Source organism: Lithobates pipiens, unplaced genomic scaffold (genome assembly GCF_037356315.1).
Source record: "Lithobates pipiens isolate NorthernLeopardFrog02 unplaced genomic scaffold, aLitPip1_a1.2 Scaffold_16, whole genome shotgun sequence".
Classification (NCBI taxonomy): Eukaryota; Metazoa; Chordata; class Amphibia; order Anura; family Ranidae; genus Lithobates; species Lithobates pipiens.
In genome coordinates this window covers 346,251,018-346,278,490 of record NW_027507748.1, presented here as the reverse complement: position 1 = coordinate 346,278,490, position 27,473 = coordinate 346,251,018, and the positions used below count along the sequence as shown (strand labels likewise).

Sequence of the window (27,473 nt, the reverse complement as noted above, 5' to 3'; positions counted from 1 at the left end):
GAACATATATGTGAGAAGTGTCAGAATTGGCCCAGACAAGGTCAAGATCCACTTTAGCTGCAATTAATTAAAATCAGGTTCTCAATTTGATTCTGCTTCCTAGCAGAACTGTATAATGCCTGGACTGTCTGGATGCAAATACAAATCTTTTGTCAGTTAAAACAGATCCTATATGTACCTTTTAACTCTATATGTGGTGGTTAGCCAAATAAAGTCTGTCTTTTTTTTTTTGCCTTGTCCCTTTTTGTCTTCTGTCAATCAAGCAGAAAGTGAAGGAAATAAACACACTTCCTGTTGAGTCACCCACTGGTTGGCATCATGCAAGGCTCCTACCAACATTTTGCTAATGTTGAGAGACCACATAACGAAGGAGGAGGCAACAGGGAAAAAAAATCACAAAGAAAATTCATGTCTTGTGTCTGAAGTTCTACAAAAAGAATGAAGAATGTGAAGACGTATGTGACCTGAATTCGGTATCTAGCTACTCTGCAGAATGAGGTATGTTTTCTTCAGTATAGAGGTGTGGGAAAAGCAAGAAGGGCGTACCGGTGTCCATAACAGCCTATGAACCTGCTCTGGGGAAGAGTAGCATGAGGAGTCTAGAAGATATATTGCTGGCGGCATACTGAGTTATTACAACATTTATAGCAGTAGTAGAATCTTGTAGCCTTTGCTTAACACCCAAAGTTTGGAGTTCAAGTTATACCCTTTATTAACCCTTTCATGACTAAGCCTATTTTTGGCATTTGGTGTTTACAAGTTAAAATCCATATTTTTTGCTAGAAAATTACTTGGAACCCCCAAACATTATATATATATTTTTTTTTTAACAGAGACTCTAGAGAATAAAACGGCGATTGTTGCAATATTTTATGTCACACGGTATTTGCGCAGCGGTGTTTTAAATGCAACTTTTTGGGAAAAGGGACACTTTCATGAATTTAAAAAAAAAAAACAGTAAAATTATCCCATTTTTTTTGCATAATGTGAAAGATAATCTTACGCCGAGTAAATAGATACCAAACATGTCACACTTTATAATTGCACACACTTGTGGATTGACGACAAAGTACGGTACCTAAAAATCTCAATAGGCGACACTTTAAAATTTTTTACGGTTACCAGGTTAGCGTTACAGAGGAGGTCTAGTGCTAGAATTATTGCTCTCGCTCTGACGATCGCGGCAATACCTCACATGTGTGATTTGAACACCGTTTACATATGTGGGCGCGGCTTCCGTATGCGTTTTCTTTGCTTCGCGAGCTTATTTTTTTATTTATTTTATTTATTTTAGAAATTACTAAATTGTTTTAAAAAAAATAATAATAATTTGATCACTTTTATTGCTGTCACAAGGAATGTAAACATCCCTTGTGACAGTAATAGGCGGTGACAGGTACTCTTTATGGAGGGATCGGGGGTCTAAAAGACCCCCCACCCCTCCTTTACACTTCAATGTATTCAGATCGCCGAAAACGGCGATTCTGAATACCGGATATTTTTTTTAAACCGGCGCCATTGGCAGCCGAGTAAACGGGAAGTGACGTCATGACGTCGCTTCCGTGTTTACTATGAGGAGACTGGAACGAAGCCGATTACGGCTTCGTTCCAGTTCCTTCCCAGCGGCCGGAGGCATCGCACCAGGAATCGGTGCTCCCGATCGAGCGGGAGCACCGGTAACAGCGGCGGGAGGCGGCGGGAGGGGGGACGTCCCCTCCCTCTCCTCCGGCATAACAGCCGAGCGGCTTTTAGCCGCATCGGTTGTTATGGCTGGATAGCCAATCGCCTGCTGAAAATAACGGTACCGGGATGATGCCTGCAGGTGCGGGCATCATCCCGGTATACCCCCCGGAAGCCGAGTACGCACATCTGCGTACGCTCGGCGGGAAGGGGTTAAATAAGGTAATATGTTTTTAAAGCGATATTAAAATCTTGTTTTTTATTTTTAAAATAACAAACATGTTATACCTATCTGCTGTATGCAGTGGTTTTGCACAGCAAGCCCGGATTCTCCTCTTCTTGGGTCTTATGCCGGCGCTCCTGACTCCTCCCCCCTGCCAGGTGCTCCCACTGCAAGTAGCTTGTTGTGGGGGCACCCAAGCAGGGGCGTTTCCAACACATTCATGTACAGAGCCGCAGCTTGGCCCCACCCCCTCCGTCTCCTGATTGGCTCACTGGCTGTGATTGACTGCCAATGGTTCCCGCTGCCTCCAAAAGCCAGTCAGGATTGCGAGTCCCCAGAGAGGCAAAGCTGTCATGGGCATGGGAGACAGTCGGGAGGCCACGATACACTGCCATGTGGGAGACAGTCGGGAGGCCGTGATCCCAAGACGGACACAGTCGGGAGGCCACCCAAACCCCCCCCCCACCCGCAGGAGACAGTCAGGCGGCCGGGATAAGAGGCCTTACCATGAGGAGGCAGATGGGAAGAGCTGGTGAAGAGTCGGGGCTTCTTCTCCAGGGGAAACAAAAAGTGGCCGGGGCTTCTGCTCCCGGACGAACAGGAAGTGGGTCCTGAGACTCTCTGGCCAATCAGGTCTCAGGAGCTGCTTCCTGATTGGCCGGGAGGAGAATCAGTAAGACTATAGCAAATATTGATTCGCTGTTGTCGCCAAGCCAAGCTAAGCCAGAGTCTCCGGCTCTAATCTCGTGCTTCAAAAAAGAAAAACCCTATTGAAATCCATGTGTCTGGCACCCATGTAGATTAGGGGCCGGACGCATGGATAGGGGAGACGGCCCCTTATGGACAGGCCCCACACAGTTTTTTTACCTTCATGCATAGAATGCATGAAAGTAAAAAAACTTGTGCCTTTACAACCACTTAAAAATGCAAATTTTGTAATGACTTTTCTGCTTTCTACAACTTTTTTCTGAAGAAGATATCTAAAGCAATCTGAAAGCTTGCATATTTAAAAACTTAAGTTAGGCAATAAAGTGGATCAGGTAAATTCCAGATGAAAAAAAAACGGTGGTATCAGCTATTATATAGAATAAATGTCTACTCTTAGCGAATCTCTATCTGTATACCTTAACCACTTCCCATCCAGGCCAATTCTGACATTTCTCTCCTACATGTAAAATTCATCATTTTTTTGCTAGAAAATTGCATAGAACCCCCAAATATTATATATGTTTTTTTAGCAAAGACCCTAGAGAATACAATGGCGGTTGCTGCAACTTTTTATCTCGCACGGTATTTGCTCAGCAATTTTTTGAACACTTTTTTTGGAAAAAAAAAGTTTCATGCTTTAAAAAAAATTAATAAATAAAGTTAGCCCAATTTTACATAATGTGAAAGATGAAGTTACGCCGAGTAAATAGATACCTAACATGTCATGCTTAAAAATTGCATACACTCATGGAATGGCGCCAAACTTCGGTACTTAAAGTGGGAGTCCGCCGGGAGTGTGCGTTTTTTTTTTTTAAAAAGCCAGCAGCTACAAATACTGCAGCTGCTGACTTTTAAAATAGTGACACTTACCTGTCCAGCGCGCCCGCAATGTCGGCACCCGAAGCCGATCTCTCGATCGTCTCTCGGGTGCTGCCGCCGCCATCTTGGGTATGGGAATCAGGAAGTGGAGCCTTTCGGCTTCATTTCCCTACTGCGCATGCGCGAGTCGCGCTGCGCAATGAGGATGGACCCGCTGCCTCTGGGATCTGTGTGTTTCCCAGCAGGCAGCGGGGGACTTTCGGAAAGGGGCGTAATCTACACCCCTTTCCGCAGAGAGCTATCCAGGAAGTGGGTGCAGATACCTGTACTGTACAGGTACCTGCACCCCCCTCCCCCCTGAAAGGTGCCAATTGTGGCGCCGGAGGGGGGGAGGATTCCAGTGAGCGGAAGGTCCACTTTAGGGTGGACCTCCGCTTTAAAAATCCCCATAGGTGACGCTTTAAATTTTTTTCCTGGTTACATGTTTTGAGTTACAGGGAAGGTCTAGGGCTAGAATTATTACACTCGCTCTAACGTTTGCAGCAATACCTCACATGTGTGGTTTGAACACCGTTTTCATATGTGGGTAAGGCTTATGTATGAATTTGCTTCTGCATGCGAGCACACAGAATTTAATTTAATTATTAGATTTTTTTTTTTAATATTGTTAATTTTACTTTTGTTTTTTTAGTTTGACAATTTAAAAAGAAAAAAAAATTATCACTTTTACTCCTATTACAAGGAATGTAAACATTCTTATGATACAGGGAATAGCTGGCTAAAAAAGCCAATATCGGAATGATGCCTGTAGCCGCAGGCATCATTCAGATATACCCCCGCAAAGTCAAGGACATCATATGATGTACCTTGACCGGGAAGTTGTAAAACCAATGTGCAGGAATATATGGGAGCTGCTACTGGAGACATATTTTTGCGTATATCTGGGGATGCCATCCTTTCTTTGCATTCCTAAGGCCTCATGCACACGAGACGCAGTTAAACGCGCGTTCAGATGCAGTTGGACAGTTTTTTCAACTGCCCCTGAACTCATTCAATGTTATCCTATGTGTCCATGCACACAGTCTCGTTTTTTTCCGTTTTTATGCAGTTGCGTTTAATCTCGTTTTTCCAGAAGCAAAAAAATGCGTTCAGAAGCAAAAATTTCCACGTTTCAGACGCAAAACGCGGCAAAACGCCGCTACCGCGTTTAGCCGCGTTTGCGTTTATATGCGTTTTTAAAGGTGACCTTTTTTTTTACATTAAAAATCTCAAAAATGATTGCAAATGATGAAAAACCATTAGAAAAATATTTTAAACAATTGCAATTGCAAGTGGACAATCCACAACTTGTGGCAAGTGACATGGCAGGTGGCAAGTGACGTGGCAAGTGGACAATCCACAACTTGTGGCAAGTGACATGGCAGGTGGCAAGTGATGTGGCAAGTGGACAATCCACATCTTGTGGCAAGTGACGTGGCAGGTGATGTGGCAAGTGACGTGGAAAGTGGACAATCCACAACTTGTGGCAGGTGACGTGGCAGGTGACGTGGCAGGTGATGTGGCAAGTGACATGGCAAGTGGACAATCCACAACTTGTGGCAGGTGATGTGGCTGGTGACGTGGCAAGTGGACAATCCACAGCTTGTGGCAGGTGGCATGGCAGATGACGTGGAAAGTGGACAATCCACATCTCGTGGCAAGTGACGTGGCAGGTGATGTGGCAAGTGACGTGGCAAGTGGACAGTCCACAACTTGTGGCAGGTGACGTGGCAGGTGATGTGGCAAGTGATGTGGCAGGTGATGTGACAAGTGGACAATCCACATCTTGTGGCAAGTGACGTGGCAGCTGACGTGGCAAGTGATGTGGCAAGTGGACAATCCAAAACTTGTGGCAGGTGATGTGGCAGGTGACGTGGCAGGTGACGTGGCAAGTGACGTGGCAAGTGGACAATCCACAGCTTGTGGCAAGTGACATGGCAGGTGGCAAGTGATGTGGCAAGTGGACAATCCACAACTTGTGACAGGTGACGTGGCAAGTGATGTGGCAGGTGATGTGGCAAGTCACGTGGCAAGTGGAAATCCACAACTTGTGGCAGGTGATGTGGCTGGTGACGTGGCAAGTGGACAATCCACAACTTGTGGCAGGTGGCATGGCAGGTGACATGGAAAGTGGATAATCCACATCTTGTGGCAAGTGACGTGACAGGTGATGTGGCAAGTGACGTGGCAAGTGGACAATCCACAACTTGTGGCAGGTGATGTGGCAAGTGACGTGGCAGGTGATGTGGACAATCCCCAACTTGTGGCAGGTGGCATGGCAGGTGACGTGGAAAGTGGACAATCCACATCTTGTGGCAAGTGACGTGGCAGGTGATGTGGCAAGTGACGTGGCAAGTAGACAATCCACAACTTGTGGCAGGTGATGTGGCAAGTGACGTGGCAGGTGATGTGGCAAGTCACGTGGCAAGTGGACAATCCACAACTTGTGGCAGGTGATGTGGCTGGTGATGTGGCAAGTGGACAATCCACAGCTTGTGGCAGGTGATGTGGCAAGTGGACAATCCACTTGTGGCAGGTGACGTGGCAGGGGACGTGGCAAGGGACGTGGCAAGTGGACAATCCACAACTTGTGGCAGGTGACGTGACAGGTGACGTGGAAAGTGATGTGGCAAGTGGACAATCCACAACTTGTGGCAGGTGATGTGGCTGGTGACGTGGCAAGTGGACAATCCACATCTTGTGGCAGGTGACATGGCAGGTGATGTGGAAAGTGGTGTGGCAAGTGGACAATCCACAACTTGTGGCAGGTGATGTGGCTGGTAACGTGGCAAGTGGACAATCCACAACTTGTGGCAGGTGGCATGGCAGGTGACGTGGAAAGTGGACAATCCACATCTTGTGGCAAGTGACGTGGCAGGTGATGTGGCAAGTGACGTGGCAAGTAGACAATCCACAACTTGTGGCAGGTGATGTGGCAAGTGACGTGGCAGGTGATGTGGCAAGTGACATGGCAAGTGGACAATCCACAACTTGTGGCAGGTGATGTGGCTGGTGACGTGGCAAGTGGACAATCCACAGCTTGTGGCAGGTGGCATGGCAGATGACGTGGAAAGTGGACAATCCACATCTCGTGGCAAGTGACGTGGCAGGTGATGTGGCAAGTGACGTGGCAAGTGGACAGTCCACAACTTGTGGCAGGTGACGTGGCAGGTGATGTGGCAAGTGATGTGGCAGGTGATGTGACAAGTGGACAATCCACATCTTGTGGCAAGTGACGTGGCAGCTGACGTGGCAAGTGATGTGGCAAGTGGACAATCCAAAACTTGTGGCAGGTGATGTGGCAGGTGACGTGGCAGGTGACGTGGCAAGTGACGTGGCAAGTGGACAATCCACAGCTTGTGGCAAGTGACATGGCAGGTGGCAAGTGATGTGGCAAGTGGACAATCCGCAACTTGTGACAGGTGACGTGGCAAGTGATGTGGCAGGTGATGTGGCAAGTCACGTGGCAAGTGGAAATCCACAACTTGTGGCAGGTGATGTGGCTGGTGACGTGGCAAGTGGACAATCCACAACTTGTGGCAGGTGGCATGGCAGGTGACATGGAAAGTGGACAATCCACATCTTGTGGCAAGTGACGTGACAGGTGATGTGGCAAGTGACGTGGCAAGTGGACAATCCACAACTTGTGGCAGGTGATGTGGCAAGTGACGTGGCAGGTGATGTGGACAATCCCCAACTTGTGGCAGGTGACGTGGCAAGTGACGTGGCAAGTGGACAATCCACAACTTGTGGCAGGTGACGTGGCAAGTGGACAATCCACAACTTGTGGCAGGTGACGTGGCAAGTGACGTGGCAGGTGATGTGGCAAGTGACGTGGCAAGTAGACAATCCACAACTTGTGGCAGGTGATGTGGCAAGTGACGTGGCAGGTGATGTGGCAAGTGACGTGGCAAGTGGACAATCCACAACTTGTGGCAGGTGATGTGGCTGGTGACGTGGCAAGTGGACAATCCACAGCTTGTGGCAGGTGGCATGGCAGATGACGTGGAAAGTGGACAATCCACATCTCGTGGCAAGTGACGTGGCAGGTGATGTGGCAAGTGACGTGGCAAGTGGACAATCCACAACTTGTGGCAGGTGACATGGCAGGTGATGTGGCAAGTGGACAATCCCCAACTTGTGGCAAGTGACGTGGCAAGTGACGTGGCAAGTGGACAATCCAAAACTTGTGGCAGGTGACGTGGCAAGTGACGTGGCAGGTGATGTGGCAAGTCACGTGGCAAGTGGACAATCCACAACTTGTGGCAGGTGACGTGGCAGTTGGACAATCCACAACTTGTGGCAGATGACGTGGCAAGTGACGTGGCAAGTGGACAATCCACAACTTGTGGCAGGTGCCGTGGCAAGTGACACGCTAAATACAAGTACACTGCAGCTCTCACAGCTGCTGCTACTCACTCTGGTCTCACAAAATTGCTGAAATAGTTAATAATACTGTTTTTTTGAGCTGGGGAGGGTCTATGATGTTAGCTTAACTAAACGCTTCTAGACGCAAACGCTGTAAAACGCCGCTAAATCGCGGTAAAAATCGCGGCAAAACGCGCGTTTCTAAACGCCGGTTTCAACATGTGTCCAGCAGCGTTTGCATCTGCGTCTCGTGTGCATGAAGCCTGTCACTGACTGGAAACAAGCATGCAGGCCTGGGGTTATGACTTCATTGCACACATAGCTTTCATAATCCTGTCTGTAGTGGTTCACTTGCAAACTTCTTTTGCGTAACTGACTGTTTGATACAAACACATACGCACTACCATGGATACAATTATTATAAAGGGCTTGTGTCAACAGGCTTTTGCTTGCTTCAAACAGACTATGCATTCCCATACAAGGCTAGAGGAATGCATAACCTGAAGACAGGTCAACTGCACTTGTCATTGAATTCTGAAGGATCTCAAAAGCATCTCAGACTGATACCATTGACACAAACTCAAAGCCTGTTGACACAGACCCATAGGAATCTGCCACAATCAGGGTATAAATGCAGGTACTCCCCACATTCAAGTCACCCCTTGTCTCCATACGCCACCCACCTCTGAACATGATCCTCTGCAACCAGGAACAATAGATCTCCCTAGCAACAATAGACCCCCGGAACAATAGACCTCCCACCAGGGCAACATGCCCCTGAACAAGAATAACCCCCCCCAGCAACAATAGTCCCCCAATGTAACAATATAGTAGATCTCCCAGCAGCCAGCATCAATAAACTCTCCAGCAGCCAGCAACAATATAACTCTCCCTCAACAGTAGATCCCTCCCAGCAACAATTGACACCCTAGCATCATAGGATCCCCCCAAGCAAAAATAGACCACCAATAAGCAACAATAGACCTTTCTAGCAACCAACTAATCCCACCACCCCCAGCGATAATAGATCCCCAAACAGCCAGCATCAATAGACCCTCCAGCATACCCCATTGGATTAGTGTATGGGCACTGAGTTTGAACAAAAGTCAACCTACTGAATGACTTCTGTTCAACCAGCCTTTTGGAAAAAAAATTCACAACCAGCACTGCAGGCTATAGCCTACAGCGCTGATCAGTGTATTCTGCATTTTTTCTGTGAGTCTTCGCAGGAGGCATTGTGGGGAGCACCAACGAGCTTGTAGTGTCCATACTGTGGACATGTCTCTCCTCGAGCACCGCATTATTGGTCGTTATGATGCTATTTGCTGTGCTGTACACCGTGTCATAACAACCAGTGACACTTCTTCAGAGCTATTCAGCTGCTGGCTGGGTAATGACATCCACCAGCATCCTCTGTCCCTTTGTTTATTTCAGCTGGGAGCTAGGAAGTCTTCCAACTGGCAGCTGAATGGGGATGGGGATTAATCGGTTGCTAGGAAGCTGACAGCGTCAGGATCCTAGCAACGACTAGCCCTGTGTAGGAAACCATAGAAGACGGTCACATGACAGCAGTTCGCCAGCCCAGTCAGCTGCAGGTGGGGAATTCCCTGCAGCCACGCGTAAAAAGGGGCGGGATGCTGGTAATTTTATTGACCTAATATGACCACATGACTATATTTGGTCAAAGCCACTGTCAAAATATGGCAATGTGGCCATATTAGGTCAATGATGTCACCAGCATCTTAACCCCGTTGTTCTGTGCTACTGTAGGATGGGGACGTCCAGGGTTGCAGCTGTTTGGGCCAGTGGTGTGCTTTCATGTGACAGCTTCCCGTGGGTGCAGCTCAATCCTTAAGTCATCCCTTCTCCTCAGCAGCATACTTAGGACTCATGCACACAGGATGTTTTTACAGCTGCTGTTAGGGACCTCTGATGTTTTTTTTACTGCCTCTAAACGCCTTTCCATGTCAGCCTATGTGTCCATGCACACCTAAACTTTCAGAGGCGTTTTGTGGCATAAGCGTTTAGGGGCAGCAAAAAAAAAAAAAACATCAGTCTGTGTGTCCAAGAGCAGAGGTTGTTGAGCAGTAAAAACGCAAAATGACAGAAAAAGCTGCTAAGCGCTTGTAAACTCTGTAACAAGCATTTAGGCGCGTTTGGTGTTTTTAGGCATTTTTACATTATAGGTAGTGTTTTTTACTGAAAAAAATGCCAAAAACTAACGCCACAAAAAAAGGTGGAAAAACGCCCATAAGCACCCATAAACGCTATTGAAAAACACGGCTAACAGTGCGTTTTGAATGCTGCTTTTTCCAGGCAGCAGCGCTGTTTTTTTTTAAATGTCCTATGTGCATGAGTCATTATTTCCGGTCAGTGGTTCAGAAGGTGTTGAAGTCAGAGGATCAGTATGACAGCCAGGCACCTAACCATTTCATAGGTATCTCTGGAAGCTCTTAAAGCAGTAAAGCATGTTTTTCACGTGGATCTCACACAGTAATCTGGATTATTTTGTTACCTCTTACACTTGGGTTCTGAATATGAAAGGGTATTTGGCGCATGTGGTTCTGAGATGTATTTTGCATAATTATGAAATGCTTCTGCTCAGCTTGAAGAATGTGCAGTGCTGTTAATGCCCCTATGTATAACGATGCTTCAGTAACCTAAATCATTACCATAGCCACCAAAACAACAAACGTTGTAACCCTTTTACTATGATTTTGCTGTATGTTAGGCCGCGTACACACGCGCGGACTGTTCGCCCAACCTTGTCCGCTGAACAGTGTTTGGGCGGACAGTCCGCTCGTGTGTGGGGCTTCAGCGGACAGTTTCAGCGGACAGTTGGCCGAACAAGGTCTTACAGAAATTCCGAAAAACTGTCCGCTGAAACAAGGTTTCAGCGGACTGTTCGCTCGTGTGTAGGCTTGTTCGGCCAACTAAGTCTCGCGCATGCTCAGAAAGGATTTCCACGTCGGAAGGTTGCATTGCAGTGTATAGGACATCGTATTTTTCATCCCGTCGTACGTGCCGTTCACGTCATCGCGCACGGTTTCAGCAAACTGTTCGTCCGTCGTGTGTGGCCATGTCCGTCCATGCTAAGTTTGAGCGGACTGTTCGCTCAAACTGTTGGACGGACAAAGTTGGGCCAACAGTCCGCGCGTGTGTACGCGGCCTCACAGAAACTTTGTTCTACTAAGCTCAACCTCTCTTTATCAATGTTCTCCAGTGAATAGTAGAAGGCAGGATACAAGGCAACACAATTACATAGCTCCCAACTGTCCCCGATTTCTAAGGACTGTCCCTAATTTGGAGCAATGTCCCTCTGTCCCTCTTTCATCCTCATTTGTCCCTCATTTTGGTCTGATCTATGCATTATCGTTGTATATAAAATGCACTTTTTATCTTTCAGAAAGTGTTTCCCAGTGCTAAACCTTTCATCTGATTTCTAAATTGCTGCATTTATACGTTTTAAAAGCCAATATAAAGGAATAGTAGTGTTAAAAAAATAATAAAAAAGTCCTTGGGGATTTAATTAACTTTTTTGGTTAATTCTCCTTTAAGGGGTGTGGCAGGAGGCGTGCCCTATGCCTACATACGTTTAGTAGTAGGTGTCCCTAATTCTCATCTCAAAATGTTGGGAGGTATGCAATTATAAAATTGAAAAGTTTCATTCTTGTTTTATGAAAGTTGGTATGAATCCTTTAAAGTGCATCTAAACTCCAGAGAAAAAATGTAATATATTGCAGCTTACCAGTCCTTAGATGTGGTGGCTGCACCGATTTTTTTTTTTTTTTTTTCAGGATTTTTTCCTATATTTACAATTGGTGATCTGTCTAGTAAAGCCTAGCATACACGGATCGTACGTTGATCAAAGGTATGGGCAGGTTGGTTGTACACAAGTCTATTTATCAATAGACTTGTGTACAATCCATCTGTCATGTTTTTTCCAAACGATCAGTGCTGCTGGCTATACCCGGCAGCACTGATCATTGTATTCTGACAGCGGGGAAAGCACCCCGCTGTCAGAATACAATACCACACCAGGAAGGATTCCCCCATCCACACATTTAATGGATTGCATAATTTGTTTTTATTTTATTTTTAAATAAAAAGATTATAAATGTATGGACTTCTTAAGTCTGTTATCTTTCAACTTCCTTTAACAGACCAAGTTGTCTAGCAAAAGTGGAAAAAGGAAGACAAACCATTTAACACAGACAGGGGTGCTTACTAAGGTAAGCTTTTATTCACTTATATCAAACCTTTATCCCAGAAAAAAAATAAACTGTTGCTGTAATGGCTTAAAAAATGTTAACTGGAGTTCAATTTTAGTTTCTTAGTAAAATCTATTTAAACATGCTAGTGCATCTATCAGTATGCTTTCCCCATTCCCCATGTTGATAATGCTGCTGTACAAGGGTGGCTCTATTGCACATGTGAAGAGAGGAGCCACCCTGGCCAGATTATCAGGTGAAAATATAGAAAACTAGTGCAGTCACCACATTTAAGGACTGGTACACTGCAAAATGTAATTTTTTTGGGGGGGGGGTTCAGATATGCTTTAGGTTCAATAAGTTTGTATTGTTTTCAACATAAATTTAAACAGAATAAACAAGAACAGGACCAGATGCCCGACAAAAAGCCCTGACAAATTCGGATTGTACAAAAAATATAGTGCATTCTATGTTGTTTACATAGGTAGTCTGAGAATGAGTCATTGAGGTAAAGTTTTAAACGTAGTACTAACATTCGTAAAAGTGCAATTTCTGTCGGTGTGGGTGCCCCTGTGGGAGCCTGCTGCGACCAGAGACCGAGGAAATCAATGTATCTATACTGAACATTGGGTATTTGTCTGAAGTAGAGTAATGCCTCCAGATACTCCATATAAAGGACATTTTTTCGTATTTATCTAGAGATTTGGCTTGCATCTCCTCCATAAGCATAATGTTGTTTATCTCACCCACCCATTCTATAAGGGATGGGGAGGAGGTGGTTTTCCAATGCATAGGAATTAGAAGGTTGTGCTTTTCGGATTTCAAAGTACCAGGTAGTATGGAAAGGAGGGCAATGGAAGGGAAGGAGTGAGCAGTTTGTCATATATTTCAGTGTAAATTTAAAAGATTTGCACCCAAAATGGGCGGATCTCATCACATTACCACCAGATGTGGTTGTACATACCCTTTGCCAAATTAAATCTCCAGCAGATATCGGTAACTGACGGGAGCATGATCTTGAGGTTCATTGGAACATGATACCACCTAGATACCAGCTTATAATTTTTTTCCTGAGTGTAACTCGAGATGGATGACTTATGGGTAAAGAGAAAGGCCTTACCACATTCTACCTCTGATATGTCTCTTCCAAGCTCCTCTGACCAGGCCTTAATGTACTTAATACTAGATAAAGTACCATGAGTATGTTCTAGGATCAGTCTGTAGATCGTTGATAGAGTGTGCCAGGGTGTTTCTGAGAATGTGCATAGCTGTTCAAAGCCAGTCAGGGGTCTGTGGATTTGTTCAGAGTCGGGAAGTTTCTTACAATAGGAAGTCAAGTGCAGGGGGGTCAGCCATGTTATATTGGAGGCTGTGGTGGTGTGGTTTGTCACAAAGGTACTCTGGGTTTCATTAACAAATTGTTGTGCTGTGGGCCAGGAGGATCTGTTATAATTATAGATGGTTAGGGCTGATCTACCCCCTGGGAGGGCTAGGTTACCAAATAGGGGTGTGAATGGACTCGTTCAGTGGATCGTACGAGCATGGATACACAAATAGATGATTCTCTCCATTGGATGCAGGAACTCTGAAACCTCCAAGGTGCCCACCAACAACTTCTAGGATCCTGACTGAAAGATGTTTTTTTCAGAAAAGAACACCCCGGCCACTCTCTTAAAAATACGATAGATGTAAATAAAAAAGAGAGGGGGCTCCAAATGGTGTAGGTCAAAAAGAGTAGGTTTATATGCATATATATACATGTGTATATGTACATAAAAAAGATATGATAAAAATGAGAATAAAGGTGATCACAATTAATAAAAGCAATGTGGGGAGCGATGAACCTTGCCTGATGCGTTTCATCCAAATGGGACATTTACAGGGGCATCTGCAAGCTGATGCCCCTGTAGATGTCCCATTTGGACGAAACACATCAGACAAGGTTCATACAATTCGGTGTTGCTGACATCCAGGTCCAACTTTTTTGGTAAGGGTATTTCACCTTATTCACTTTTTGGATTCACTCACTGTGGACTTTCTATATGGCACTCAGCATGTTTGAAGATCACTACTTCATTGAGGATCTTTATTTCTGTTTTTTACATTGGGACTCACATTATGAGACTTGCTTTGAGACTTTTTTTGCATATTTGTTTAATTTAATATGTTGGATTTTGTCTTTTCATACATTTTTTATTGAAGTGCACATTTCATTAGCTCTACATTTTTTGCACCTATCCGATTTGAATTTTTGGCATATTTTTCTGTAGCAGCTATCATACTCACGTTTGTTTCATCGTTGTTGATATCTTGCACAGTAATATTATTATTCACACTTGGAATAGATACAATAACTTGGGGAGAATATAAATTTTTCGTGTGTTCATGCGACTAAACCATGACACTGGTAGGTCCATTCTGCTTTCAGTGAAGCGTCTGAATTTTGTGAGTAGTAGGCTAAATTTTAGGGCATATATACAGTGGTGTGAAAAAGTGTTTGCCCCCTTCCTCATTTCCTGTTCCTTTGCATGTTTGTCACACTTAAGTGTTTCGGAACATCAAACCAATTTAAACAATAGTCAAGGACAACACAAGTAAACACAAAATGCAATTTGTAAATGAAGGTGTTTATTATTAAAGGTGAAAAAAAATCCAAACCATCATGGCCCTGTGTGAAAAAGTGATTGCCCCCTAAACCTAATAACTGGTTGGGCCACCCTTAGCAGCAACAACTGCAACCAAGCGTTTGCGATAACGTGCAATGAGGCTTTTACAGCGTCCTGGAGGAATTTTGGCCCACTCATCTTTGCAGAATTGTCCTAATTCAGTTACATTAGAGGGTTTTCGAGCATGAACGGCCTTTTTAAGGTCATACCACAACATCTCAATAGGATTCAGGTCAGGACTTTGGCTAGGCCACTCCAAAGTCTTCATTTTGTTTTTCTTCAGCCATTCGGTGGTGGACTTGCTGGTGTGTTTAGGATCATTGTCCTGCTGCAGAACCCAAGTTCGTTTCAGCTTGAGTACACGAACAGATGGTCGGACATTCTCCTTCAGGATCTCTTGGTAGACAGCAGAATTCATAGTTCCTTTTATCACGGCAAGTCTTCCAGGTCTTGAAGCAGCAAAACAGCCCCAGACCATCACACTACCACCACCATATTTTACTGTTGGTATAATGTTCTTTTTATGAAATGCAGTGTTCCTTCTACGCCAGATATACTTGGACACACACCTTCCAAAGAGTTCCACTTTTGTCTCATTGGTCCACAGAATGTTGTCCCAAAAGTCTTGGGGATCATCAAGATGTGTTGTGGAGAAATTGAGACGAGCTTTGATGTTCTTTTTGCTCAGCAGTGGTTTTCTCCTTGGAACTCTGCCATGCAGGCCATTTTTGCCCAGTCTTTTCCTGATGGTGGAGGCATGAACGCTGACCTTAACTGAGGCAAGTGAGGCCTGCAGTTCCTTGGACGTTGTTGTGGGGTCTTTTGTGACCTCTTGGATGAGTCGTCGCTGCGCTCTTGGGGTAATTTTGGGCGGCCGGCCACTCCTGGGAAGGTTCACCACTGCTCCATGTCTTCGCCATTTGTGGATAATGGCTCTCACTGTGGTTCGCTGGATTCCCAAAGCTTTGAAAATGGCTTTATAACCCTTTCCAGACTGATAGATCTCAATTACTTTCTTTCTCAATTGTTCCTGAATTTCTTTGGGTCTCGGCATGATGTGTAGCTTTTAAGGGTCTTCTGGTGGACCTTACTGTGTCAAGCAGCTCCTATTTAAGTGATGCCTTGATTGTGAACAGGTGTGGCAATAATCAGGCCTGGGTGTGGCTAGAGAAATTGAACTCAGGTGTGGACAACCACAGTTATAGTATGTTTTAACAAGGGGGGCAATCACTTTTTCACACAGGGCCATGATGGTTTGGATTTTTTTTCACCTTTAATAATAAACACCTTCATTTACAAATTGCATTTTGTGTTTACTTGTGTTGTCCTTGACTATTGTTTAAATTGGTTTGATGTTCCGAAATACTTAAGTGTGACAAACATGCAAAGGAACAGGAAATGAGGAAGGGGGCAAACACTTTTTCACACCACTGTATCTGTTGTGTGTGTTGGGATGGCCGTTCCTAGGCATGATATTGATTTTGTTTGCCTTTGAAAGGAGAAATTGGCCTTAAGGGAGGAGAGGGTAGGTTGTGTTAAGGAGCGGTTCAGTGCTTCAGTTTTGGAGATGTTCAGTTTGTAGTTGCTGAAACAACCAAACCTGTGGATCTCTGATGGAACGCTGATGTGGGGTTGGGTCAGCTAAAGGAGAAGATCATCCGCGTATAGGAAAAGTTTACAATGAGAAGAGGGGGTTTGTATACCATGTATATTTGGGTTCGCTCTGATCAATGTCAAGGACATCTGGGGGCGAACAAGGCATGGAAGGCGATGGAGACACCTTTCGTTTTTGCAGAGGGGTTGGTGCTATGGAACAAAGTGGGGTATTGCCTATGGAGGAACTGTGGGATCATGTCGGATCTAAAGTGAGTTTCCTGGAGGAGGAGAATTTGGGTATGGAGTTTATGGAAAGGATACAATATTTGCCTTCTTTTCTCTGGGGTGTTGAGGCCTCTACAATTTAGAGAGGATACTTTCAAGGAAGCTTGTGTTGCCATGGGGGAATAGCTTAAGGAATAGTTATGGTATTTGTGGTAGCTCAAAGGTCCAGAGAAAATTCAGGAGGTCACCCAGGGAAATTTGAGAGGTCACCCAGTGAGTGTCGCTGACTTCCCTTCGTGGGACGCAAAAAGGTAAAATGGGAAATCCCATCGATATTTAATTTGTTTTGCTTGCAAGGCGCCTGTGAGTGGTTAAAGTATATGACCTCTTGCGTGCGTGCCGCTTGCATTATGTCAGTTTTAACATCATAGAAATGCACTCTGCAAATAATGTCTCTGGGGTGTTCCAGATTCTGATTTTTAGGGCCCAGGGTTCTGTATACACAATCAAGTTCCAGAGGGGCGTCTTTGGCTTTTTGGAGCAGATCATTAAACATGGCGATGACAGCAGGGGCCAGGTCTTTGGTTTCCACTGTCTCTGGGAGACTATGGATGCGTATATTGTTGGATCTGGCCCTATTTTCCTGGTCATATTGGTGGTACATTATTTGTTGAATCTGTAGGGTGTGTTCATGTAAAATGGCTTCATGTGAATTCAATGTGGAAACAGTCTCCTCTACACTGTGTTCCACTTCTTTTAGCCTGTTTGTGACATCTCTGTGCAGCTCTGACATGTCTTGTTTGTATGAGTGTTCAAGTCTCTGCACACAGGCTTCAGGACTGGTGAGATTCAGGGGAATGGCAGGCAGAACGGATGGAGCCGTTTTCAGAGTCTGCAGGGGATCTGCCACGCTGCCTGGTTCTCATGTGTGGTGTGGAGTGCTGTGAAGCAGCTCCATGTGAGGCCGCATGTGTGCCTGTCCAAGAGGATCTTGGATGGGGGGGGGCAAGGATCTTGTATGGGGGGGGGGGGCATGCCGATTCAGCTCTAATCGGGTGAAAAAACATCAGATTTCCCCCTCTTTATGTGGGTCAGGGGTCTGGTGGCCTCCCCCACCTCTCCTTCCCATTACCGACCTGTGCTGTGGATTGTGAGAGCGTTGGGAGCTGTGAATAGTCCGGTGTGTGCGGGAGCTCAAGGAGTACGCGTCCTACAGATATGCTTTAAAGCTGAAGGTATGTTTAGGTATGGCGATTTTTACATATTTACACAGGTCCAGCTTGAGCCAATGTGAGTATGTATGTGCCATACCTGTGGCATCTGTCTAGAAGCTGGAAATCAATGTATTAGGCAGTGCTACTACAGTGATCTCTTCTAGTCCCATGCTGAACAGGTGCCAAATTAAATTGTGAACACAGGAGGCTGCATGCTCAGCACAGTTGCATGAAGGTAAAAAACCTTCAGTGTGCAGCTCCCCCCTAATACTTGCTTAAGCCTGATCTCGACCCAGTGATTTGCACAAGACTCAAGGCTCTCCCGGGTCTCACCCTCCTGATTGACAGCAATGGCTCCTGCTGCTGCATCTCAGCCAATCACAGCCAGTGAGGCGGGAGCAGTGTTATGGACACAGAAAGCCAGCTCGGTAGCGAGCACACATGAGTGACCCCATGACAAGCAGCTTTCTATGGGGGCACTCGGCAAGTGGTTGGGGCCCAGAGTGCCGGCAGAAGACCGGAGAAGAGGAGGATCGGGGCTGCTCTGTGCAAAACCATTACACAGAGCAGGTAAGTATGACATGTTTGTTATTTTTTTAAGTAAATTATTTTCCTTTACAAGCACTTTAACTATGTACAAATTACCAAACCTAAAATTTAGCTTTAAATTGTTAGCGCTTCACAAAAAAAGGTGACTTTGTGGGATGAATCTCATTTGATGGCTGAATAAATTACAGTTGGGAAATGAACATGTTAGTATGTGACAAATGTAATGTATGGCAAATCCATGCAGACTGATAACTGTATTTTATTTTATTTTTCAAAGGGAAAGAGCAAAGTGGAAGTACTTAATGTAACCAATCAACTTCCTCAACTTCCATTCATCTTCCTCTTAAATACAGACACAAGGTGGAATCTGACTGCTTATTCTCTCTCTACTGGAAAATGCATTTATTTACTTACTGAAGTTAATTTTAACATGCATTGTACATGTATAATGGCTTTTTTCCCCAGTGTTCGTTACGGGCACCACCAATAAGGATTCCCTGAGGGATTTGGAAGGACACCGATAAACATGGATGCTTGTAACACTAGTTCCATTAGTAGCTCTGAAAAATGTGCCACAGAAGGCATAGACATTCAATGCTACCTGATCCTGAACAGCAATGCACAGAAAATCTTCATAGCAGTGCTTTGTATTACAACGGGAACTGTGTGTATCCTGGAGAATTGTTTGGTCCTTTCCTTGATCTTCACTTCTGTTCATCTCAGAATGAAACCCTCGTTTCTCTTTATTGGCAGTCTGGCTACAGCGGATTTACTGGCCAGCCTTTTTTTTTCCTATAGTTTTATTGACTTCCATGTCTTCCATGGAGCAGGTACTCCTTCTGTTTTCTTATTCAAACTTTGTGGTGTCACATTATCATTCACTGCATCCCTTGGAAGTTTACTTTTTACAGCATTTGACAGGTACATCTGTATCTACAGGCCCTCTAGGTATAAAGCAATAGTCACCCGAAAAAGAGCACTCCAGGCATTAACTGTAATGTGGATCGGGACAACAATTATCTCGTATCTACCACTTATGGGTCTAAATTGCTGTATTCTAGATTCAGTCTGCTCAGAACTTTTTCCCTTGATTGACAATAAATACCTAGCAAGTTGGATTTTCCTTATATTTATTCTTCTCGGTGCCATCATCTTTTCTTATACCCACATCCTATGGAAGGCACATAAGCATACAATTTATATGGTAAAACACAGCTTACAAACAGATCGTGGAGAACGTCGTCTGAGAATGGACGTCATGCTGGCCAAAACCTTAGCCATAGTTTTAATTGTACTTGTGGTGTGCTGGACTCCTTCTCTCATTCTTATGGTACATAGCTTGCTCTTTTCACTGGACAGTAAAATAAAAACAGTTTTTGCTTTCTGCAGTACTCTTTGCTTGGTCAACTCCATGGTCAACCCTGTAATCTATGCTCTAAAAAGTAGAGAACTCCGCCGCAGACTAATCAGATATCTCAAGAAAGTTAAATGCCTAAAGAAATTCTTTAAGAGTCCACCGGAGGTTGAAGGGACTCAGAAGAACATGGAGTTAGAAAACACTTGTGATGACACTCTTTGCGACACTGAGTTCAGTATTTAAGAATGATTCAATTGGCAGCCCTTTTTATATGAATTTGCTTTTCTGATTGCTACATTGAAAAAAAAAAGGCTTAAAAAATTAGAACACGGGACTTGGTTAATGCTATTATCAGAAGGATATATGAAGAATGAGAACTGCTATGAGAGTGGTTTATATCTAATATGTATACAAATACAAAAGTAAGAATGGACTAAACTTCTACTCATTCAATCATATCATATCTTAATGTTCACTGAAACATATTTTTTGTTCTTTTGTATTTTGTTGGTAGACCTTTGAAGGCCACGTACAGTGGGTGTGTACATAGTTTTCTTTATTTACTATGGTCAAGGCTAAAAAAAATAGAATTTAAAAAAAAAAGTACACTGAAATTAATATTATTTTTGTCTTTTGTACTTTGTGCATTTTTTTTATTGGTACATGTGAAATGTTACATTGTATTTACATGGGCAGCCAACGTGCAGCGCTAATGGCTGCACGAGTGTCATATTGGGAGTAGAAGCTGTATCTGTGCAGCTGCTGCATCAGAGTAGACATCAATGGGACCTCCTGCCTGCATGGAAAACCTGCTCATTCCCTGCAGGTAAAAACTGACTTTTAGCCTAGCCACACTAGTGTGACCAATGAAAGATAAGCATAGAAAAAGATGCCACTTATGCTGCGTACACACGATTTTATAACAAACGGACTTGGCGACACACGGACACTCCAAAAGTCCGGCAATTGCTAACGCGATGACGTACAGCACGTACGACGGGACTAGAAAAAGGAAGTTCAATAGCCAGTAGCCAATAGTTTCCTTCTCGTACTTGCTTCAGAGCATGCGTCATTCTTAGTCCGCCGGACCAGCACACTGACAAAAGGATTGTCCGCTGAAAGCCAAGTCCAGTGGACATATTTTAAGTCAAAACTACTTTCTAAGTCCGCCGGACTTTTTCATTGGAGCCCACACACGATCGAATTGTCCGGCGTACTGTGGTCCGGCGGACTAAGTCCGCAGGACAATTCGATCGTGTGTATGCGGCATTACAGAGCCACAGAGATATAGGGGGTTATTTATGAAAGGTAAATCCACTTTGTTCTGCAAGTACATTTGGAAGTACAGTCACTCTCAATCTAAGGGGTAGATCTGAAATGAAGGGAAGCTCTGCTAATTTTATCATCCAATCACGTGCAAGCTAAAATGCTGTTTTTTTTATTTTTCTTGCATGTCCCCCTCAGATCTACAGTGATTTTACTTCCAAGTGCACTTTCAGTACAAAAGTGGATTTTCCTTTAGTAAATAATCCCCAAAATATCTGAATAAATGCAAATAATATGTAAAAAAAGAAAAAAAGAAAAATGTATTAAATGTTTGATAAAAATATCCAAATACACAGAAGTATAAAATCATTACAACCTCCACCATTCACCATCTAATATCAACGTTTTAGATAGACAAACAAATAAAGACAGACAAACAAACAAATAAGGGAACATCTTCACTGCATGTGTACCATAGTATAAGCCAAAAAAAGCACTATAAAATAAATGTGCAATGTGGCAGCAAACACCGTGAGGCCAGGCAGACCTTATAGGAGGGTATTGTGGAGGGGTAGGAGCCTGCACATATCAAGACCAAAAAATTCAATCAAATGAATCTGAAAATCAAAAATCAAAGGGTCAGAATCTGCAGTCTATGGTTATTGGGGACATATGGTAGGAAAGGTAAGGAATGTAAGCTAGTAAAGTTCCACCTCATGAACACTTATCTTTGCAGAGATCCAGAAAGAAAATAGAAAAACTGACATCATGACAATCAAACATAAAGTCAAGATAATTTCAGCAAATAGAGCACAATCAGCAATAGGTATACAAATGTTGTAGTGTACTTTACCCAGATAAAAGGGTAGATACTCTGCAGATGACAGACGTTACCATAATCTGTCATACTTGGTTATCCGTTATCCGTAGGGGTGAGGGTAACAATAGTGTCCAATGGGCTGGATGCAGTACAGCTGAGTGAGGGATCACCTCGTTTTCCTATTGAGCTTGTCACTGCATATGCAGTATCAGGAGTCCCGTCACCCAGGCTGAATGGGGACTAACTCCGTAACCACATCAGAGACGGTAAGCTTGTGGATAGCCACTGGATTTGGAGAGCCAAAGTGACGTTGTCTCGCACCTACATACCCAAAGTCGTCCGTGCTGAGGATGCCCGACGATGGTGGAAGGTGCATGGAGTGTCAGACATTCAGAGGGGAGGGAGTGACGTCAACGCGTTTCACAGGGAAACCCCTGCTTCTTCAATACACTGACTGCCCACACTGACCTCGCACAATTTCATTCCCACATGTCCAGGGCTTTTTAAAAAGAGAATAGGTGCAGGAACTCTTCTCTTCTAAGTCACCCCTTGTCTCCACCTCTATCCCCTACCCTCCTCCCAGTGCCGCTTTTAGAGAATACAGAACCAAGTATCATTCTGTGGTGCTAAGTAAATTGTATAGAATTTGTTAGCAGCAAAACAGATCCCCTGCAGCCAACAACAATAGATACCCCAACAACAATAGTTCCCTCACACAACAAAGCCCCCCCCCCCCCCGCAACAAAAATCCACCCCAGCAACAATAGACCCCCAGCAGCAACAACAGATTTCCCAGCAGCCAGCATCAATAGACCCTCCAGCAGCCATCAACAATAGACATCTCTCTCAACAGTAGATCCCTCTCAGCAACAACGGACCCTCCGGGAATATAAAACCCCTTCCCAGCAACAATAGATCCTCCACCAACAATAGACCCCCGTGCAAAAATAGAACCTTACCAGTGTAGTCACTATAGACTATAGCTCCCCCAACAGCAATCATCAATAGACCCTCCAGCATATCCCCAGCATCCCTTGCCATTACATAAATTTAGTGCTGGAGATGCAGGAACTGCGTTCCTCCTGAAAAAAAGCCCTGTCACATGTCACGTCAGGGACGATTTCAGAGACATCTGTGCTGGCTTTCTGCACAGATGTCAAAGAAAATCACACCCCAAAATTGACAAAAATAGTACAGAAACTATTCGGTGCGGTGACGCAAATGTGGCGTCGCACCGATTCCGACGTTACCATTTCAGGCAATTGCCGCCGATTTGGCATGCGATTTGACATGTCAAATAGCATCAATGTGAACCAGGGCTTACACGAGTGTAAGCTTAAGTACACCCATGTGAAGGGCTGTCTTCACCCACATGGGATTTACAGGTGTTTGCTGCAACCATGTGCAGGCAGCCTGTTCAAATCAATAACAGGTGGCCAGCTTCACTGACCTGCACGGATCTACAATCGCACGACCAATACATGGATCAGAATAAAGTATGTACAGTTCTTGTTTGTTTGAAGTTCTTAAGTTTTATACATACCCAACCATGTGTAGCAGAATTTATGTTTACATACACGTGTGTGCCCTAGGCTGCACATGTGCATTAGAGGAGGGGTACACATGTGCATTATAATGTGTACAGGGGTGCTTTTTTTTCATTATTATTTTAATATAATTTATTTCTAAACACTTTCTGTCTGCCGTTGGCATGCAGTAAAAAAAATCAGGGTAACATAGGTTGGAAGGTCAGCAGAGCAGATGATAGGGTCAGCACTCAGCAGTTTGTTGAGGACTGTACAGAGGCAATTTATTTATAGGACAGTGTGCAGGGGGCAGGGGGTCAGCAGGGCAGAGGATGGGAGTTCAGTATGACAGTGTGCAGGATTCAGTATGGCAGCGGACAGAGGGCAGTAATGTAGAGGACAAAGGTCAGCAGGACGGAGTTCAGCAGTGAAGAGAACAGAGGTCATTAGAGAACAGGACAGGGATCAACAGTCCAGAGGGGAGTAGAGGAGAAGACAGAGGTCAACAGTCTAGAGGACATTGGTCAGCAGTCCAGAGGACATTGGTCAGCAGTCCAGTGGGCAGCAGTCCAGAGATCAACAATCCAGAGGTCAGCAATCCAGAAGGCAGAGGTCAGTAGTCCAGAGGACAGAGGGCAGCAGTCCAGAGGGCAGCAGTCCACAGGGCAAAGGTCGGCAGTCCAGAGGTCAGTGGTCCAGATGGCAGAGGTCAGCAGTCCAGAGGGCAGAGGTCATCAGTCCAGTGGACAGAGGTCAGCAGTCCAGTGGGCAGCCGTCCAGAGGGCAGAGGTCAGCAGTTCGGAGGGCAGTAGTCCAGAGGACAGCAGTCCAGGGAGCAGTGGTCAGCAGTCCAGAGAACAGAGATGAGCAGTCCAGAGGGTAGCAGTCCAGAGGACAGAGGTCAGCAGTCCAGAGGGCAGCAGTCCAGAGGGCTGAGGTCAGCAGTCCAGAGGTCAGAAGTCCAAAGGGCAGAGGTCAGTGGTCCAGAGGGCAGAGGTCAGCAGTCCAGAGGACAGAGGTCCAGAGGGCTGAGGTCAGCAGTCCAGAGGGCAGCAGTCCAGATGTCAGCGGTCCAGAGGACAGAGGTCAAAAATCCAAAGGGCAGAGGTCATTAGGGCAAAGTACAGGGGTCAGTAGGGCAGAAGACAGACTTCAGCAGTCCCCACATAGCACACACTTGTTACAGATTTATCTTACAAACAGCTTGGAATATACACAGTATACACAGAGATGCTTCTTAGACCTGCTCACTGTTTACACAGACAATGTCTTTATCTGCACGCTGTATATACAGATAGCCTGCATGTGTGTGGAGACTGTATAACTGATTGCTATTGTCTGATTTTATGATGTGGGAGCTGCAGCAAGCATACCAGTCAGTTATACAGTCTCCACACACATGCAGGCTATTTGCAGGGCTCAAGTCCTGCGGAAACGCATGGGAACGGAGTTCCTGTACTTTTTCCACAACAGGAACTCAGTTCCTGTTAGCAGCTGTGTCCTGCAAGACTTTGAAGTATGCGAGCTGTGTGGCAGGTGCTACACCAGCAGCTGCCGATACAGCTCGCAATAGTAAGTGCCGTACACCTAACCATTCAGACATTGCCAGTAGGGGGCCCCATGACAGCTTCCGCTTCGATCTACCTGTCAATCACAGCTAGCTGACGGGTAGATCAGGTCTAGGTCTAGCTGACGGGTAGATCAGGTCTAGGTCTAGCTAATTGGTAGATGAGCTATTCTGCTCAAAGGACACGCAGGGAGAGAGGTGAGCTGAGGGAGGGACATCAGTTTTGGTGGTAAGCTGAGCACAATACCTGGCAAAGTTTAATGCCAGGAGGGAAGTTTATGTGGAAATATGTGAAGGGTTGGAAAAGCAGCGAGTGTGTGTTGGAGCCCTGCAGAGTTTGCAGCCCCCCAAGCTAACATACATCTCCTAAGCAGGAACACATCACCAAGCATTCTGTCCAGATAATGTGCAGTTAATTTATGACCTTTTCGTTTAACCCTGTGTTATCCAAACTCTGTTCAATGAAAAGTGTAAACTCAGCACATAAACACTCTATATACAAAATAAAATTACCCAATAAAGTTCAGAACATGATGTTCACATTTGCATGGAAGCACAATGGAATCAATGCTGATTATTCAGAGAATTAACGTATTTATGTTTATTGAGGATTGTTTTTTTTTTATGTACTAACGGTTAAGCTTCATACACACAATACGAAAATTGGATGAAAAATACCACTTTTGAAGCGTTCGTGCATATGAGCGTATCATTTTTTTTTTTTTTTTTTTGGTGGGGGAGTGGATCTTGAGTGGGAGTTCCCACACTTTTTTCCCCAGGACTTGACCCCTGGCTATTGGTATATACAGTGTGCATATCAAGACATTGTCGTGTGCGTGTGTGTGGCACATTGTTTACCATCTGGCCAAGCAGTCATCTTCTGTTTTCCTGTGTGAGGTCGTATTACTGCGGCACGGGGTGTGTTGGTGTGTTGGTGAAGTTGTATACACCTTTTTCAAACAGAAAATGTTTTTTGCCAGCTGAAGGAAAGTTAATGTGTACATGCTGTAAAAACTAAAAGAGGTGGGAAAAAAAGATTAGCTGACATGTGATTAATGTAATGTGTACTAGTTATTTAACCCATCCCATACTTCTCCTTTAAATAAAAAGTCAAAGTCTTTCATAATTATTGCATCATTTCCCAGTTATTTGTAAGGAAGTACTGTTGTGTTCTTACACATTACATGAAATGTACATTACGTCTACTTTCGCATGAAAACAAATAGCCTAATCTGCCAAATAACCACATATAAAACTTCCACTTCTCCTTTACAGTGACTTTGCTTTTCATAAAGAGATATTACAAACATACTTCATCTCTGCAAATTTGTTTGCTAAATGGAGGTACATCTAAGTATACTGTATATACTTGTAGCACTGACACCGAAAGGAGTGGCTGATTTAATTGGGCTTACCGTTACCTTCTTGACCTCGCGTCTGACGCCAGATCTGCTTAAGGAATGTTTGTTTGCAAAAGAATAAACGAAACACAGGCTCTCAAAGTAGGTTTAGAGGGTTTTAGGTATGAAAGTCCAGGTACTCTTGAACTAAATCGAACAGACAAAAGAGTCTCTCACATTAAGAAATCCAGAGAATAGCCATTCACAGCTGGATTCTCACCCTTATCGGATAGTCCTTCTCTCACCAGGCCTAGCAGCCGATAGAGTGCTCAAATCAAACAAAGTCTCTGCCACAGACTTGTTGTAGATCACTTGAATAAAACTGAAGGATGTAGACAACTCAGAAAACCCTTGTATGGTACCAGTATCTTGCAGCTTGGTCCGGCAATACCACACGAGCCTAAATTTGCTTGGGGTCTTTCAACTTAGCCTCCAGGCTCCTGCTGAGAAGCCAACCTTTGCATGGCCTTCTCCCGAAGAGTCCTCTCCTGGATTCTTTCACAGTTGCTGGGCCTCTCCACAAACCGAGACGGCACCAGACCACCTTAGAATCCTTCTTTCAGTTACTTTGCCTCGGGCTAGCCAGCCCCGAGACTTGGAGTCAGGTGGATCTGCACCCCAGGCCATGAGAGCCCTGGAGGCTGGTCAGGAGGACCAGGACCAGACAGCCAGAATGCACATCTCTGGACCGGAACCCCCGAAGCACGTGATGTCAGCACCTTAAAGTGGGAGTCCGCCGGGAGTTCCGGCGTTTTTTTTTTTTTAAAGCCAGCAGCTACAAATACTGCAGCTGCTGACTTTTAAAATAATGACACTTACCCGCCCAGCGCGCCCGCGATGTCGGCACCCGAAGCCTATCTCTCGATCGTCTCTCGGGTGCTGGCGCCGCCATCTTGGGTATGGGAATCAGGAAGTGGAGCCTTTCGGCTTCATTTCCCGGTTCCCTACTGCGCATGCGCGAGTCGCGCTGCGCAATAAGGATGGTCCCCGCTGTCTCTGGGATCTGCGGGTTTCCCAGCAGGCAGCGGGGGACTTTCGGAAAGGGACGTAGATTCTGCGGAAAGGGGCGTACCTTCTGCAGAATCTACGCCGGAAGTGGGTGCAGATACCTGTACTGTACAGGTACCTGCACCCCCCTCCCCCCTGAAAGGTGCCAATTGTGGCGCTAGAGGGGGGAGGATTCCAATGAGTGGAAGGTCCACTTTAGGGTGGACCTCCGCTTTAAGTACCCTTTCCCAG

At 45.0% G+C, this 27,473-nt stretch overlaps 1 protein-coding gene across 2 annotated transcripts; it reads left to right on the top strand.

Annotated features, from left to right (window-relative positions):
* The first annotated feature begins 259 nt into the window (after window positions 1-259).
* On the top strand, window positions 260-25,960 carry CNR2 (cannabinoid receptor 2). Of its 2 annotated transcripts, XM_077481832.1 has the most exons (3): window positions 260-498; window positions 12,001-12,069; window positions 18,576-25,960. In XM_077481832.1, the coding sequence occupies exon 3, from the start codon at window positions 18,825-18,827 to the stop codon at window positions 19,896-19,898; it is 1,074 nt and encodes a 357-aa protein (XP_077337958.1). In that variant the 5' UTR covers window positions 260-498; window positions 12,001-12,069; window positions 18,576-18,824; the 3' UTR covers window positions 19,899-25,960. The 2 variants fall into 2 exon arrangements, with proteins under 2 accessions (XP_077337958.1, XP_077337959.1); XM_077481833.1 differs by lacking the exon at window positions 12,001-12,069.
* Window positions 25,961-27,473: the final 1,513 nt, after the last annotated feature.

What these genes read in the sequence shown, in the direction of transcription:
- CNR2 (XM_077481833.1), top strand. Translation starts at nt 18,825, where the DNA reads ATGGATGCTTGTAACACTAGTTCCATTAGTAGCTCTGAAAAATGTGCC.